This window comes from Pleurodeles waltl, chromosome 4_1, assembly GCF_031143425.1.
Source record: "Pleurodeles waltl isolate 20211129_DDA chromosome 4_1, aPleWal1.hap1.20221129, whole genome shotgun sequence".
NCBI lineage: Eukaryota > Metazoa > Chordata > Amphibia > Caudata > Salamandridae > Pleurodeles > Pleurodeles waltl.
Genome location: NC_090442.1, coordinates 882,690,842 through 882,704,893, shown reverse-complemented (window position 1 = coordinate 882,704,893; position 14,052 = coordinate 882,690,842). Strand labels below are relative to the sequence as shown.

Below are 14,052 nucleotides of genomic sequence, written 5' to 3'. Positions count from 1 at the left end.
TGTTCTGTCCTTCCTCAACCACCTGCTTTGCCCTTTTTTGAAGTTCCTTGGGTAGATGCTCGATGAGGTGTTGCATCTCATCCCAATGGGCTCTGTCATAGCGCGCAAGTAGTGCTTGAGAGTTAGCGATGCGCCACTGGTTTGCAGCTTGTACTGCGACTCTTTTCACAGCTGCATCGAACTTGCGGCTCTCTTTATCTGGGGGTGGTGCGTCCCCAGATGTGTGGGAGTTGGCTCTCTTCCGAGCTGCTCCCACTACGACGGAATCTGGTGGCAGCTGTGTGGTGATGAAAACAGAGTCTGTAGGAGGTGCTTTATATTTCTTGTCCACCCTTGGCGTTATTGCCCTACTTTTGACCGGCTCCTTGAAGATTTCCTTTGCGTGCCGAAGCATACCTGGCAGCATAGGCAGGCTTTGGTAGGAGCTGTGGGTGGAGGAGAGGGTGTTGAATAAAAAGTCATCCTCGACTTGTTCTGAGTGGAGGTTTACGTTGTGGAACTGTGCTGCTCTAGCCACCACTTGAGAATATGCTGTGCTGTCTTCAGGTGGTGAGGGCTTTGTTGGATATGCCTCCGGACTGCTGTCCGACACTGGGGCGTCATATAAGTCCCAAGCGTCTTGATCCTGGTCACCTTGGCTCATGGTGGTGTGAGCCGGGGAATGTGACGGAGTTTGCGCTGGTGAGACGTTAAGTACAGGTGGAGGAGAGGGTGGCGGAGTCACCTTTTTCACCATCTTTGTTTGTGGCGCCTGTTCTGTTTGAAACTCCAGTCTCCTTTTTCTCCTAATAGGGGGAAGGGTGCTTATTCTTCCTGTTCCCTGCTGTATAAAAATACGTTTTTGCGTATGGTCCACTTCAGTGGATTGCAGCTCTTCCTCAAACCTATGCTTTCGCATCTGAGAGGACAGTGATTGCTCCTCTGTATAAGAGACTGGACCTGGGTCGGTTACGGGTTGTTTCGGCACCGAAACCCTGCCTGTATCTTTTTTCGGCTCCGAGGTGGCTTTTTTCTTTTTAGGAGTCGAAACCTCTCAGCGTCGATCTTCGTCGGTGCCGCTGTCTCGGCGTCGAGCCGTTTCTACACCGCTATCTCGGTGTCGTTGCTTCTCTCCAGCACTTTCTCGATCCCGAGAAGGCTGCGTGCCGGTGTTTCGACCGGAGTCGGACGATCTCGGCACTGTTTTGGCCTTTTTCGGTGCCGATGGTCGGTCACCGAACTTATGGGTGGAGCCATGGCCTGGTGGCAGTGGCGTCCCCTGGGCCTTGTCACTTTTTTTATGTGTTGTTTTCGACGTCTTACTCACGGTTCTTTGATCGTCGAATTCCTCGGAGTCCGATTCGTGGATCGAAAAGGTTTCTTCTTCCACTCGTTCCTCGAACTCTCGGTGCGCTGTTGGCGTGGACGCCATCTGAAGTCTCCTGGCTCGACGGTCACGGAGTGTCTTTCGGGACCGGAACGCGCGACAGGCTTCGCAAGTCTCTTCACTGTGCTCAGGTGACAGGCACAGGTTACAGACCAAATGTTGGTCTGTATACGGGTATTTGTTGTGGCATTTGGGACAAAAACTGAACGGGGTCCGTTCCATCGGCGGTGTTGGACACGCGGTCGGGCCGACCAGGCCCCGACGGGGGCTCGAAAACTACCCCGAAGGGCACCAGAGCGCGTCGATCCTCGATGCGGTGTTGAATCTAACTACGCCGATCCCGAACGCAACAATACAGACGAAAATCTTCCGAAATCTACTAACTTTCCGTTCCGAAACTCGGAGCGACTGGAACACGTCCGAACCCGATGGCGGAAAGAAAACAATCGAAGATGGAGTCGACACCCATGCGCAATGGAGACAAAAGGAGGAGTCACTCGGTCCTGTGACTCGAAAGACTTCTTCGAAGAAAAACAACTTGTAACACTCCGACCCAACACCAGATGGCGAGCTATGCAGAACATGTGTATCTACAGCGACAGATGCCATCGAACACAACATTTCTCTCAGCTAATTTGAAAACCCAGCATTACAAGACATTGATGGACTTATATTATACTCCTGCAAAGTTGAAAAAGTGGGGGAAATCCTCTGGAATTTGCACTCGATGTGGGGAAGCTGAAGCTGAGATAACGCATATGTTTTTTGCATGCCCAATGTTGCGGGGAATTCTAAACGAGATAGAGGTATTCCTTAAGAAGATTACGCATTGCAATATTCAGGTAACTGTTATGCTGGTAGTACTTGGGGTTATAGACTCATCTGAAAGTATGGAACCTGCATTGTATAAAATAAGGTGATTTTTATTTTTAACAATGGCAGTATATCGTCTTTGTATTGCTACAGATTGGATCAAAAAGAACCCCCCACGTTTGAGGGTTGGCGCTCTAGATTACTTGCCATTTACAATACTGAATTAAGTCTCTACAAGCTAAAGGGTCACAAGAAGAGGTATGGGGGGGAACGAATATGGGCACCATTGACTAGATGGTTGGAATATCAATATCATTGTAAAAAATGTTAACTGTTTTTGATATGTGATGTATACAACTGTTTTCTTCCAGGTCCTCTTTCTCCTTCTTTGTTTCCTTTTTCCTCACGGATATATTATGTCTTCTTTTCTTTTTTTTTTTCCTTGTATAGTCCTCCCCCTCCGACATATTAAAATAAAAAATAAAAAAATACAAATAAAAATGAAGTCTCTCTCAGAAACCTCTAGGCACCAGGGATCTTTTTTTTTTGAGGTGGAGTGCGACCCCTTAGGCATGGGTTGCTCCCCTAGGGGGCAAATTATATTTAGGCCATTTCTGTCCCCCTTGGGGGCAGATTGGCCTATTTTTATGAGGCCAATCTGCCCCCAATGGGGACAGAAACCACTAGACACCAGGGAGTTTTTTTTTTTTTTTGTGAATTTCACGCAAGGGGAGCGACTCCTTAGGCAAGGGTCGTTCCCTTGGGGGACAAATTTATTTTCAGCCATTTCTGCCCCCCTGGGGGGCAGATCAGCCTATTTTAATTAGGCCGATCTGCCCCCAAGGGGGTCAGAAACCACTAGGCACCGGGGATTTTGTTGTTGTTGTTTTACAGATGGTGAGCGACCCCTTAGGCAAGGGTCGCTCCCCTGGGGGGGCAATTTGTATTTAGACCATTTATGCCCCCCTTTTTTTTTCTCGTGAATTTCACGCAAGGGGAGCGACTCCTTAGGCAAGGGTCGTTCCCCTGGGGGACAAATTTATTTTAGGCCATTTCTGCCCCCCTGGGGGGCAGATCAGCCTATTTTAATTAGGCCGATCTGCACCCAAGGGGGTCAGAAACCACTAGGCACCGGGGATTTTGTTGTTGTTGTTTTACAGATGGTGAGCGACCCCTTAGGCAAGGGTCGCTCCCCTGGGGGGGCAAATTGTATTTAGACCATTTCTGCCCCCCTTGGGGGCAGATCGGCGGATTTTGGGTGAATCTGCCCCCAAGGGGGTCAGAAACCACTAGGCACCAGGGATCTTTTTTTTTGCGCCGTCACGCAAGGGGAGCGACCCCATAGGCAAGGTTCGCTCCCCGGGGGCCTTGGGGGGCAAATTTATTTTAGGCGATTCGGCCTATTGTTATTAGGCCGATCTGCTGCCCCCGGGGGGGCAGAAACCTCTAGGCGCCAGGGAAAAAAAATGTTTAGTTTTTTTTTTTTTTTAGATGGGGAGCGACCCATTAGGCAAGGGTCGCTCCCCTAGGGGGGGGGGGGAATTGTTTTTAGACCATTTCTGCCCCCCTTGGGGGCAGATCGGCCGATTTTAGATCAATCTGCCCCAAGGGGGGCAGAAACAACAAGGCACCGGGGATCTTTTTTTTTTTTTGCGCCAATGTCACGCAGGGGGATCGATCCCGTAGGCAAGGGTCGCTGCTGGGGGGAGTGGGGGACAAATTTATTTTAGGCCATTTCTGCCCCCCATCTGGGTGCTGATCGGCCTATTGTTATTAGGCCGATCTGCTCCAGGGGGCGCGTTTCCGGGAATTTATTTTAGGCCATTGCTGCCCCACCTAGGGCCGGCTGAGCTAGAGGCCAAAATCCACAGGTAGGCACTTTGCAAAAAACACCTCTGTTTTCTGTGAAATAATTTGATGTGTCCACGTTGTCTTTTGGGCCATTTCCTTTTGTGGGCGCTAGGCCTACCCACACAAGTAAGGTACCATTTTTATCGGGAGACTTGGGGGAACTCTGGGTGGAAGGAAATTTGTGGCTCCTCTCAGATTCCAGAACTTTGTCACCGAAATGAGAGGAAAAGGTGTTTTTTGGGCCACATTTTGAGGTTTGCAAAGGATTCTGGGTAACAGAACCTGGTCAGAGCCCCACAAGTCACCCCATCTTGGATTCCCCTAGGTGTCTAGTTTTCAAAAATGCGCTGGTTTACTAGGTTTCCCCAGGTGCCGGCTGAGCTAGAGGCCAAAATCCACAGGTAGGCACTTTGCAAAAAACTCCTCTGTTTTCTGTGGAAAAAATGTGATGTGTCCACGTTGTGTTTTGAGCCATTTCCTTTCGTGGGCGCTAGGCCTACCCACACAAGTGAGGTACCATTTTTATCAGGAGACTTGGGGGAACACAGAATAGCAAAACAAGTGTTATTGCCCCTTGTCTTTCTCTAAATTTTTTCCTTCCAAATGTAAGGCAGTGTGTAAAAAAGACGTCTATTTGCGAAATGCCCTGTAATTCACATGCTAGTATCGGCACCCCGGAATTCAGAGACGTGCAAATAAACACTGCTTCTCAACACCTTATCTTGTGGCCATTTTGGAAATACAAAGGTTTTCTTGATGCCTATTTTTCACTTTTTATATTTCAGCAAATGAATTGCTGTATACCCAGTATAGAATAAAAACCCATTGCAAGGCTCCGCTCATGTATTGGCTCTGGGTACCTAGAGTTCTTGATGAACCTACAAGCCCTATATATCCCCGCAACCAGAAGAGTCCAGCTGACATAGCAGTATATTGCAGGAAAAAGTTACAGAGTAAAACGTGGAGAAAAATGGCTGTTTTTTTCACCTCAATTTCAATAGTTTTTTATTTCAGCTGTTATTTCTGTAGGAAACACTTGTAGGATGTACACAAATGACCCCTCTCTGAATTCAGAATTTCGTCTACTTTTCAGAAATGTTTAGCTTTCTGGGATCCAGCATTGGTTTCTCACCCATTTTGCTCACTAACTGGAAGGAGGCTGAAAGCACAAAAAATAGTAAAAATGGGGTATGTCCCAGTAAAATGTCAAAATTGTATTGAAAATTTGGGTTTTCCAATTCAAGTCTGCCTGTTCCGGAAATCTGGGAAGATGGTGATCTTGCCACCGCAAACCCTTTGTTGATGCCATTTTCAGGGAAAAACCTACGAGCTGACTTCTGCAGCCCTTTTTTCCCATTTAAAAAAAAAAAAACTCACTGTATTTTGGCTAATTTCTTTGTCTCCTTCAGGGGAACCCACAAAGTCTGGGTACCTCTAGAATCTCTAGGATGTTGGGAAAAAAGGACGCAAATTTGCCGTGGCTAGCTTATGTGAACAAAACGTTATGAGGGCCTAAGCACGAACTGCCCCAAATAGCCAAAAAAAGGCTCTGCACAGGAGGGGGAAAAGGCCTGGCAGCGAAAGGGGTTAAACATTGGTATGACCTTTAGTGTGCAGCAGTAAACATACCAGGAGCCAGAGTGGACCACAGATATCTGAAAATAGAGATGCCAAAGGGTACAGTAAGTGGCCATAGACATAGGGAAATCAGGCTGCCATGTACAATGTCCAACACAAAACTGAAAAGTAAAGTGAAGTTACAGTGTCTTATCTGTGTGTCACTGGAAGTACTGCAGTTTGATATTACTTATGTTGTCCACATCTTCTTCCTCTGCCTCCTCTTCCTCACTGTTCACAGGCTCCACCGCTGCCACAAGACCATCCCCAGGTTCATCTCCTGCAGAAAAGGCGCCTGGCGTCTCAAGGCCAGGTTGTGCAACATACAACGATGATCTGGCACACCTTCTTGGGTGAATAGTACAGGGATCCACCTGTCAGATGGAGGCACAGGAAACTGGCCTTCAGGAGGTCAAAGGTTCTCTCAATTATCCTCCTTGTTCGCCCATGTGCCTCATTGTAATGTTCCTCTGCCCTTGTCCTGGCATTCCTCACTGAGGTCAGTAGCCATGAGGTTGGGGTAACCAGTGTCACCTGCAAATATCGAGGGACAACTGTTACACACACACACTAACCCTTAGAGACAACCACATACCCAGACACAAACATATACTGGGTGGGGGCCTTGTGCTCACCTATTAGCCACACCCGGTGCCTCTGGAGTTGGCCCATCACATATGGGATGCTGCTATTCCTCAAGATAATGGCATCATGCACAGAGCCAGGATACTAGGCATTCACATGGCAGATGTACTGTTTGGCCAAACACACCATCTGCATCTTCAGAGTGTGATAGCTTTTTCTATTCCTGAACACTTGTTCACTTCGCTGGTGACTAGTCTGCATTTTACAAGTGGTGTTAAGCAGTATCAAGAGGGTATTGCCAGTTGAGAAATCTCACACACTAATACCGAGTAAAATTCAGCAAGCTGTAAAACTTGTATTCATGTGGAGCAGAATTTCCACTGAAACAAAAAAAAGCTACCGCTCCATACAATTCTGAATAATGCTCTCAGAGACTTTTCGGCTGAGTATGAGACATACTTCATCTTTCAAAACATCTTTTACTTCCTGTTGTGAAGTTAAGCTTTGCTTACCTCCTTGTTTGTGGCCATGACATTGTATCCATCAAAATGCATTTATAAATGCTGCTGCTGGCACCTTATAACTCTAGAGTTCAGTCGTGCTGATAATACTCTGGTTCAAGGTGGCCCAGCTGCCATAGGCCTAAAGCCAAAAAGGCTTTCCACCAGAGACTTTGGCTGTAACCAAATCCTTCCTTGCCCCTCTACGATCCTCTTCACACAGGATGCTGCTGTTCACTGTCCATGCAGACATTGTCGGCTGGGCGTGTTCTGCCCATGGTTCTCAGCACCTAGTAGTCATTGCTTTTTGGCACGTTCTCTCTTTGTCTCAGATACTAAGAGTTTACCAAACTTCACATCTGCTGAGGTACCTTTGGACCCGACAGTCACTGGTTGTCTTACGAACCACTGTTTGCTCCCTGCTTTTAGCTGGGTTCCCAACTTGTCAGTAGTATTACGGTCCTAAAACATAAGATTAATGTGGTCATCTTCTTTATCTGGTGAGAAGTTGGTTTATAATGCATTATTTACCTTCATGGCTAATGTGTTGTACCAAAAAGGGCCAAGGTTTCAAGGATTTTAGTTTCTGTCAGGCCAGATTGGCCTGTGAGGAAATAGATAATAAGGGGCCAAAATAACACACGTTTTGAAAGGAGGTGAGGTGGTGGGGTCAAAGGAACATAGCATAGATCCATCTCTCTGCTAGGACAGGAAATGAGGGAGGGGAGGGGAGAAATGAGAGTAGGGTGTGCAGAATTAGCATAACAGTGAGTTATTTCATTTAGTGGCAGGCTGGATCTTTTCTAGATTTTGATTTGCGGGTTTCTCTTTTTCCACTTGGCCACAATGCACAGTGGCAAACAATTTGGGTACTCCAATTCTCAGTAAAACAAATAGGGACAATTGGGTTACTGTGGAATGGGGCACAGATCCCAGAATGAAACAGGTAAAATAGCCCATGTTTGAAGAACAGAGGGAATTTTGGGCCTCCATGGACATAAAGAGAGTACTAAATGCTCACACAGCCAGAGCGTACAAAATGACCTAATTGTAGAGCAGACAATTTAAAGATTCCCAGACTAGTGCTGACCAAAAGAGATGGCAGTAAAGGCAAACCAAGCTGAAAGCTATTTGTTTACCAGAATCAGAGAGGGATGTATGCTGAACAGGCCCCAGTACGAAACAAACGTTGAGGGAACTAGGAATGTTGGCTGAATGAGGCTACTGCAACACAAAATCACACATGAACTGATTTTGTCTTCAAGATGTAGGAGCATTCCTCTCGATTGTTTTTACATGTTTGCCAAATGCTTACAAATGTTTACTTCTTTGAAATTCTCAGAAAAAATGTATGATTACCAACCTCTGTGGTTATTTATGCCCTAGGTGACTTGCTGGCAGGATAGGTTGATGGCATGTAAACCTTTGAAGATGGTTCCTCAGGGAGCTTACTAGGTTTGTTAATATGTGACTAACCCAAGTCTCAATCAAATTGTATTGGATTGGACTGGTAAGTACATTTAAGTTGGACTCCCAAGCAGTGAAAATAAATAGTTGTTACTAAATGTTTGCTGCATTGCCAACAACATTGACCTTAAACCTCCAATTCAGCCATGCTATCAATCCTGCTTTAAGTTGAATTTTCACAAATGCATGGAGTGAAAAAATCAGGCATATATGACAGTATTTACCTAAGGCAGAGAAATGGATAGGAGCCAGAAATCACCAACACAATTCCCATATCCCCTACCACACCATTCAGGATGCAGAAAACAACACCTGTTAGTACCTGCTTGGGGCAGGTACGCTGTAGAGCAGATATAAAATCTGCCTTAGAAGGACTTTTATGTGTTTTAAATAGACATGGAAAAACAGCCAAGATGGTCTTTTAAGGATGTGGAAATGGAACTGCCATCTAAATCCAAAGAAATTAGCAGGCAAAGAAGAAAAACATATCCACTTCTCCTTTACTACTAAAATATGTAGGCACTCCCAAATAACTTGATTTCACCATGGTACACATACAGTCTAGACAAAATATACTTTTGTTTGGACATTGGTTACTAAGGGCACACTGTATAACCTCCAAGAGTCACCCCTGTTGATCACTAAAGAAAGTTATGCTGTATTCCAAAGAGCTTGTCGTGTTACTTACTGTTGAAATTATGATAACCAGGTATTCCTGACCCTGGAACTCTTCGACAGATCCAACTTTAATTTCCGAGAGATCAACAGTTTGTAGAAGTTTTCGAATTTTTTCACCCTAAAGAAAACAAAAAGAAAACGTTTTTTTGTACATTGGATGTGAAATAATTATAGATGTTTTGCTTCCCAGTGATCCACATGTAACACCCTCCACGTTATTTATGATGATGACACTGCATGGACAAATAGTTCTCCTTAATTCCCTCTTTCTCTAAATAGCTGTTGGTCAAATAATCACACTCCAACATAACATCAGTCATAAAAGCTTTGGAAATGTGAATTAGATTGGGAATCTACAGCATATAAGAACAAGAAACATGTAGCTGAATAGTACAACACAAAGCATTTCCGTAACACACTCTCCCTTAAATGCAAAACATTGCTCCACCTTAGCCTAACTTACTTTTCACATTTCCAAAAACTTCCCCGATTCAGAAGCACTCAACAGTGTTTAAAGGGGATGCAACTCAAATTATGCAGATAATAGAGACTATAATGATGCAGTAGTAACAGCACCATATGCCAGCTATGCCCTGAACATTTGGCCAAAAGCTTACTTCAAATGCCCTATGCAAATCATAATAAACAAGAGCTTTGGTAATCATGTAATGTTCTGCTGGGCTTAGGCCGGGAAGGTTGGCACATCAGGTTAGGGTTTGCACTTCTATCAACATGGTCTGCGTCAAGTAGACAAGTATGTTCACCGACCGGGCCTGCTTCCAACATGTGTAGAGAGAGGGTGGGCGATTGAGTTCATGTATCTAAATATTCAAAGGCAAAGGAGGCTTTCAGATCCTTTTTGAACTGAAGATGATTCTGACCTCAGATCAGCAGGCATACGATTAAGCAGCACCAGGTCCTGCACACGTAAGATTCATCCTCCCTACCTGCTGCATTAACACTGTCACATTTTGTTGACATACTCAAATCTGAGGTTTGTCAATCAATCAAGTAAAAGCCTATTTTTTGATATTCACAACTCCTGTATCGGAAGGCACGCTAGGTCATGCATGATGTTTCAGGTATAATGTATTTTCGATGATGGAGGGGTTCAAAGTGCTTTATACGTGGTCTTCTTCCCCTAAAATCAAGCACATTCTTTATGTTTGAGTCATAATGTATGTAATATCTTTGGTAGGCCTAGTAAAAATACGAACATTGTTCAATGGCAAGAGGACCAATCTGTATATTTCATTATGATAACTGGACTGCCACAGGGTCTCTCATCATCATAAGTTTCAAAGGACCACCAACTTTCAAGGGAGTCCATGACACAATGAGAACTGCGTTCATAAAAAACTGATTTTTTTAACGAATCTGACAGCTTAATGTGGCCAGCCTGTCAAACCTTAATCACTTGGGGGCAATTAAATAAAAAAAATATATTGTTCTCTCTATTTCATCAAACCTCTCCTAAATAAATTATCTCTTACCTCTTCTACCCTCCTTTGTGTCTACGCCCTGTGTCAACTCTTTCCACCTAACCTATGCCTACCACCCATCTCTTAACGTACAAGTTACTTACCTGTGGTAACAAAATATCTGGTAGAGATATCATATTCTAGTTGCAGATTCCTTACCTTAGGATTTCCCCCAGCAGTCAGACTGGATCCAGAGATTTTTCCTTGAGCAATACCCTAGGTGGCGTCAGTCGACTCCGCGGGTGTTGTTGGCATCGTAGTCGCTGTGATGACGTCGGGAGTAGTACACAGACGCCGCCTCAGCGCAGTGACGTCTGTTTCTTTTAACAACTTTCCACGTCAAAGCGCAGAGCTGCTGAGAACACTGAGATTGATGCACCAGAGCTAACGACCTGAAGGGAGAATCCCTGTCCCTAGAAGTCAGTTTGCAAGCAGGGAGGATGGGTGGGTCGGTAAGGAATCTGCAACTAGAATATGTCTCTACCAGATATTTTGTTACCGAAGGTAAGTAACTTGTTCATCTGATAGAGACTTCTAGTTGCAGATTCCTTACCTTAGAATAGATACCCAAGCAATGCCATCCTCGGTGGTGGGCTGCGAACCAAGATCATACTAGGAAGTCCTGCGGGACCGAAAGACCAAGTTAGCAGTCCAGACGGAAATGACTGCCCAGGCAGTTGTGTTTGGCAAACGTGTGCAGGGACGCCCCACGTAGCTGCCTGGCAGATATCCAGGGCAGGAACTCCGCGTGCCAATGCAGTGGAAGCAGAAGTTGCTCTGGTGGAATGAGCATGCAAGCCCTCATGACGTTGCTTTTGGCCAAAGCTAGCACAACTTGATTCAAAGAATTACCCATCAAGAGATGGTACGTTTTTGCACTGCCTTCCCTTTTTTCACACCCACATGTCCGACAAAGAGTTGATCGTCCACCCGGAAATCTTTAATACGATTAAGGCAGAACGCCAACGCTCTCTTTTGGGCCAGACGGTGGAGTCTCTTCTCCTCATGGGAACGATGATGGGATGCACATAAAGTAGGCAGGGTGATGGACTCGCCTACATGAAAAGGTGTAACCACCTTTGGAAGGAAGGAGGCCTTAGTGCTCAACACCACTTTGGCAAGGTGCACAGACAAGTATGGAGGCTCGGACTAAAGGGCCTGAAGCTCACTCACCCCGTGAGCAGAGGTTATGGCAACAAGAAAGACAGTTTTTAAGGAGAGGAGCCATAAGGGACAATTGTGCATCAGTTCAAACGATGTACACATTAAATAAGTAAGGACAAGGTTGAGGTCCCACTGAGGCATGATAAAGGGAGTGGGAGGAAATAAATGGGTAAGATCTTTTAGGAATCTACTTACAACAGGAGTTTTAAAGAGTGAGGGCTGATCAGGTAACCTAAGAAAGGCCGAAATGGCAGATAAATACCCTTTAAGGGTGACCAAAGCAGAGCCCTGCTGGGCTAAAGAAAGAATGAACAAAAGAACCTCGGATAGAGGGGAAGAGAGGGTATCAACAGATTTGTTGGTGCACCATGCCACAAATTTATGCCGACAGGCGTATACAGTTTTGGTGGAGGGACGCCTGGCTGCCAAGATGACATCACAGACTTTGGGTGGAAGATCAACGTTGTCAACTGTCGCCGCTCAATCTCTACGTATGAAGGAGGAGGTTGGGCAGGTTCGGGTGAAGAACCATCCCGGTTGCTGCGACATAGGATCCGCCCGAAGAGGCAGTCTGAGTGGAGGATCGATGGCCATACTCAATAGCTCTGGATAACAGACTCTCCGTGCCCAGTCCAGAGCCACCAAGATGATTTGGCACCGGTCGTTTCTGATCTTCTTGAGAACTATGGGCAGAAGTGGGATATGTGTAAAGGAGGCAGGTGTTCCATTCGAGACGAAAAGCGTCTCAGAGCGAGTGCCGCCTTGGAAACTCCAATGCGCAAAACAGCTGACATTGCGCGTTCTCTGCGGAGGAGAAGAGATCTAACCAAGGCTCTCCCTACTGCTGAAAGAGACCTTGCGCCACCTCCGGATGGAGATGCCATTCATGATCGGCTGTGCATCGACAGCTTAGTTCGTCCGCTATGGCTTTGAGAGAACCCGCCAGATGTTCAACCACCAGGATAATGCGCTGATGTTCCAACCATGTCCAGAGACGTAGGGCCTCTTGACAAAGGGTCCAGGACCCTACTCCGCCCTGTTTGTTGCATTACCACATGGTGGTACTATTGTCCGTGAACAACTGCACTACCTTCCCTTTGAGAGAGGGAAGAAATGCTTTCAACGCAATCCTGATCGCCCGGAGCTCCAGAAGATTGATATGGAGCCCAGACTCCGCCAGAGACCGGAGGCCTCTGATCTCCGCCTCTCCCATGTGGCCGCCCCATCCCAAAAGTGACGCATCTGTCACTATAGGTAGATCTGGCTGGAGAAGGGAGAAGGATCTGTCGTGGACCCAATCCGGACTCGAAAGCCACCACTGCAGGTCTTTCGCAGTCCCCTCCGATATCTGGACCGTGTTGGAGAGATTCCCCTGATGCTGCGCCCACCGGAACTTCAAGTCCCACTGCAGAGCTCGCATATGCCATCTGGCATGTGTCACTAGCAGGATGCAGGAGGCCATGAGGGCCAGCACCCTCAGAGTCAGTCTCACCAAAACCCAAGACAGAGGCTGAAAGGTCAGAATCATAGCCTGAATATCTTGGACTCACTTTTAGGGAGGATAAGCCCAAAACTGCACTGTGTCCAGAACAGCTCTGATGAAAGGGAGCGCCTGAGAGGGAGTCAGGTATGACTTCGGCAAGTTTATAGTGAAGCCCAGTGTGTGCAGAGGGTCGCCATAGTCTGAAGGTGGGAGATGACTTTCTGGGGCGAGTCTGCCTTTAACAGCCAGTCATCGAAGTAGGGTAAGACTAATGCCTCTAACCTGCGCAGATGAGCTGCAACCACTGCCATCCCTTTCGTGAACACCCGAGGGGCGCTTGTAAGGCCGAAGGAGAGCACGGTAAACTGAAAGTGCTCATGACCTACCACGAATCGTAGGTAATGTGTGGACAGGCAGGATGGGGATGTGGAAATAAGCGTCCTGCAAGTCCATCGCTACCTTCCAGTCTCCTCGGTCTAAGGCTGACAGAACCTGAGTCAGGGTGAGCATTTTGAATTTCTCCTTCTTAAAGAAGTAGTTCAGGTCCCGAAGGTCTAGGATAGGACATGAGCCCTTGTCCTTTTTCGGCACCACAAAGTAGTGGGAATAACAACCACGACCGCACAGGGATATTCTCTATAGCTCCCTTGGCCAAGAGAGCTGCGACTTCCAGGTGGAGAAGTGCCAAATGATCCTCTGGGAGTTGGCTGAGTGATGGAGGCATGGCTGGTGAAGCAGATTCGAAAGGGAGGGAGTAGCCCTTTCGAACGATCAGCAAAACCCACCTGTCCACAGTGATGGATTCCCAGTGGGGCAGGTGATGGCAAATCCTGCCGCCAACTAGAAGGGAGTTAGAGGACGGACTAGGAGCGTTTGGAGGCTGCACTGGGGGCAGAGGTGGACTGGGCAGACCTCTGGTTCCCTGTCCCACGCCCACGTGGGATTCCACGTCCCCGGCCACGCAGTGGCTGAACAGCATGGGTGGCACAGTGGCTGGGTGGGGGACATGACAGGGTGCCCCTTTCCTTGGCCACAAAAGGGGCATAA

The 14,052-nt window shown here is 46.8% G+C and overlaps 1 protein-coding gene across 1 annotated transcript in view; it reads right to left on the bottom strand.

Annotated features, from left to right (window-relative positions):
- The window catches only part of MOV10L1 (Mov10 like RNA helicase 1), a 933,047-nt gene that overhangs the window by 273,039 nt on the left and 645,956 nt on the right, over window positions 1-14,052 (bottom strand). The window contains exon 25 of the mRNA XM_069227566.1: window positions 8,888-8,995. Within this exon, the coding sequence (XP_069083667.1) occupies window positions 8,888-8,995 (108 nt within the window). The remainder of the gene's footprint in view (window positions 1-8,887; window positions 8,996-14,052) is intronic.